Raw genomic sequence first — 4,184 nt, forward strand, 5'->3', positions numbered from 1 at the left:
ACCTATGGAATCTCAACTAAAAAACCAAAATCAACATTAACGTAAATCAGAAAACAACAAAAGATTCTAATAACACTCACCTTGGAACCTCCATATCCTGGAAATTGTTATACTTCTCGTCTTCTTGTTGACCTTCGCATATGAATGAATTGTAGGAAGGATAAATTCCAAAAGATGGTTGTAACAAATATTTAAGTTCATTAAATATGGAAAACAATAACAACCCCTACATCTATATATATATATATATATGTATGTATGTATGTATATGTTGTATGGTATTTTAGCAAAATTAATTTATATCCAATTCTTAGATTATTTGTATTAATGGATTATCTGTTAATCATTTTCCCAAACCATCTTCTGAAAAAAAAAATTTGTAGAAACGCCAATAAACTAATATTCCTCATTTCTCAATAAATAAAAAAAATGGTTCATGATGCTATCTAACAAGAAATCATTCTACTGATTAAACTGGCATTCTTGACCTTTCTTGATTGGGTCATTACAGTAGTCCTCGAACATGTAATTTCTCCTGGCTTCTTGAAGCTTACGTTGTTGATCAGGACTTAATTGGCTGTACTGCGGTTGGTTCCAATAATAATTTTGGGAAAAGCAGTCCCGCGGGTTCGAACCCTGATAGCGGCAACCGTTGATGGGAAACTCACGATAATGGGCCGTAAATGGGCCCTGTCTCCAATCTATGGTTCCGAGCCAATTAGGATTCCAAATGCTTGCCTCCACATGCATGGGTACTGCCGGAAAGCCCACTCCCCAATTTGACATGTTTTTCCAAACTCTGATTGGAGTTTCATCGACAAACCACCTGCAAAAAATCAACAAGGGAAAATCGTTCAAAATGTCCCACATTTTACAAGATCACTTTTTTATCTCTTACTTTTAAAAGTGTAATTTTACGTCCTTTACAAATTCACATTAACCAAATTTGATCCCTACCTAGGTTTCTGATTAGTTTTTGGCTGGAATCTACCACACGACTTACATGTGATCATTTTTTAAGGGCAAAATTGTCAAATTAAATTTTTACATAATCTGATTCATAGTCCCTCACATTTCACAAAATAAATTTTTTCGTCCCTAACATTTTACAAAATGAATTGTTTCGCTCCTCACATTTCAAAAAATGAATTTTTCCATCCCTCACATTTTTCAAAATGAATTTTTTCATCCCTCATTGATTATGTGTATGAATAGTTTTTTTTCTATAAACCCACGTATATGTCTATTTGATTTTACCTGAACAGTACGAATAACATGTAATTTATCTCTATTGGATTTCATCTAATCATGCTAATCGTAGTTATACACATGCTATTCAATAGATATATATAGGGATTTAAAACTAATAATTTTGTTTGAAACCCTTGTATATATTTATATGATTTCACCATTTGAACCTATTCAATATTTGTGACATTTCTCTTTTGGTAATAATTTATTTATTGAATTATATAATAAGGTCATCTAATTAATGGGTCCTAACTCGAATTCTATAATTATGCTAACAAATTTCAGTTTAAATATGAAATTTCTACTCGACACTTTTAAGATCAACAATTGAATTACTTGTCTTGTGATTGTCTTAAAATTTGAAAATGCCAATCACTTTATTTTTTTTGTCATACTTTTCTTTTGTTTATTTTTTCTGTCCAAATTTAATTCGATCTAAACGCTTGATAATTTTAGGATTAAATGTCTTCTTTATTTTCAAATTTCGAGTAAAAAAAAAAGAATATAAGTGAAAAACTAACAATTTTTTTAAACCCATGTATATATCTATTTGATTTCACTTGAGCAGTACGAATAGTATGTAATATATCTCTATTTGATTTCACATGTTATACGTACTGTTCAGTTGAAATCAAATAGATACATACATGGATTTAAAAAAAAAAATTGTTCACACACATGATCAAAAAAAGATGAAAAAATTCATTTTGAAAAATGTGAAGGATGAAAAAATTCATTTTGTGAAATGTAAGGGATTATGAATCGAATTATATAAAATTTGATTTGATAATTTTGCCCTTAAAATATGATCACGTGCAAGGCACGTGGTGAATTCAGACAAAAAACTAGTCAGAAGCCTAAGTAGGGACCAAATTTGATCAATGTGAATTTGTAAGGCACGTAAAATTATATTTTTAAAAGTGAGGGACGAAAAAAGTTATTTTACAAAATGTGAGGGACGTTTTGAACGATTTTTCCAATCAACAACATTAATCATTAATCATTATCACTTCTGACTTCTATTCAAATACTTTTAATTCTGTAGAATCTATGCTTCTTTTTCTGTCTACCAATATTTATCATTGAGAGAAATATAAAAGTTTTTATTTTCTTGAATTTGTATACTTTGATAATCTTTAAGTAAAACAGAAGATGACGATAATAACAACAACTAGACTGTGGTTTATAGTGATGATAATGAAATTCACCTTTTAAAAGTCGAACAAAAAATCTAAATCCATTAATCATATCAAGAATCTTTATCTTTTATTTTACTTTTTGTTCTGAGAAATCAATTTAAGGATCTTAATATTAACCCAATCCATTCATTCTTATATTCATTATTACCAAATATGTACCTTTGACTTGTCAAGAACACATCCATTCTTCAAAATACATAATCTCATGTCCCAATATTATTCAAAAAGAATTCCAAGTACCCATAAAACCAATTCTATTTGTTCTTTAACAAGAGCTTCACAATATTATCGCAAAGCAAGGAATTTTGATAACTTGACAAAAGAAAGTAAGAAGCTTAGCCAATTAATTAATCAAAATTGAAAAGAATAGATGGGAAAAGCAAATAGTACATATATAAGAGTTTGAATTTGTAAAGGAATTCTTACACAATTTGGTTTTGGTTCCAAAGAATCTCATACTTGTGGAAATCTACCGTAGGATCAAACCAGAGATGAAATAATTGCTCCTTCCCACCAAAATCATTCATGAACACATTTGTACTCAGCACATGAGGATTGCCATTAGTCCCAAAAAATTCAATGTCAACCTCGTAATGCTTCACACCTCCAACTGGTTGTCCTACTGGAACTGAAATTAGCTGTTAATTCAGACATAACATAGAAAAGATTAATTATGACATTTTTAATATATATATATATAAGTCGTACGTAGACTAAATCATTAATGAAAGTATGTAAAATCTAGTGATTTACATAAAATGATGTGTCAACCCCTGTACTGTTTTTGTCTGGTATCTTCATGCTGATACCAAAGTACCCTGAACCAAAATCTCTTCTTGAACTGAAGCCAGCACCTACATGTATAACCAAGAAAATACCAATTAGGTATTGCCAGAAATTTTTTAAAAAGGAAAAATATCTTTGTAGCTTTATACCTAATGTAGATTAGATTTTTGGAGATATTTTCAGTGTATGAACGGAAAAGTTCATATAACTTGTTACATGTGTCTGAAATATATAAAAGATTTATCTGTGGAAATATTATGTAGTTTAACAGCCAAAGCTTAAAGAATTAACATCCAAAAATCAACATTAATTTTTCTCTTGTGTAATCTGACCTGTAGATTGGTCCAATAGAAGCTGAACTTCGTTTCCTTGGTCAAGGATGGTAAGATGATTGCCTCCGAATGTTTGATAGTAGTACTCATCAAAGGAAAATCCACCGCCGCCATTGGCATTTTTAGTTGCAAGAACAAGAACCAAGGAAAAGACAACTAGCAAAAATTCCATCAAGTTAATGAAATAGATTATTAAGTTTAGTATTATACATATATATATATATATATAAATGTCTATATGTACTGTAATTACTGAACCAAGGTGACATTTTTGTATAGATCCAATTCTGTAGATTTCAATTTACATACTTGATGCTTATATACAGTTCCTCGTATTTCAGCCTTCAATTACTCTATTTGATGCTAATATGAAGGCAAAATTGCACAATTATCTGGAATAACATTGTATCTAACGAATGTGAGATAAAAAAATGGTTAAAAATTATGTTTATCATGCAAGTTGAACAATATTTATTCTTTTTTTTTTTTCAAATTATGCTAAACAAATGGTCCCAATAATGTCTCTCAATCTTCAAAAAAAAAAAAAAAAACCTTAGTAGCAACATTGTAGGACATATACAAAGGTGTTGCTAAGACAAGGATAAAGCACTGATAT

General features: G+C 29.7%; 1 protein-coding gene across 1 annotated transcript; it reads right to left on the reverse strand.

The window, feature by feature from the left end:
* Nucleotides 1–462: 462 nt before the first annotated feature.
* Nucleotides 463–3,740, reverse strand: LOC113759535 (xyloglucan endotransglucosylase/hydrolase protein 2-like). The gene is made up of 4 exons (XM_027302112.1): nt 3,569–3,740; nt 3,204–3,304; nt 2,910–3,088; nt 463–826 (listed from the first exon to the last, which is right to left on the reverse strand). The coding sequence occupies exons 1-4, from the start codon at nt 3,738–3,740 to the stop codon at nt 463–465; spliced, it is 816 nt and encodes a 271-aa protein (XP_027157913.1).
* Between the last annotated feature and the right edge of the window lie 444 nt (nt 3,741–4,184).

This window comes from Coffea eugenioides, chromosome 2, assembly GCF_003713205.1.
Source record: "Coffea eugenioides isolate CCC68of chromosome 2, Ceug_1.0, whole genome shotgun sequence".
NCBI lineage: Eukaryota > Viridiplantae > Streptophyta > Magnoliopsida > Gentianales > Rubiaceae > Coffea > Coffea eugenioides.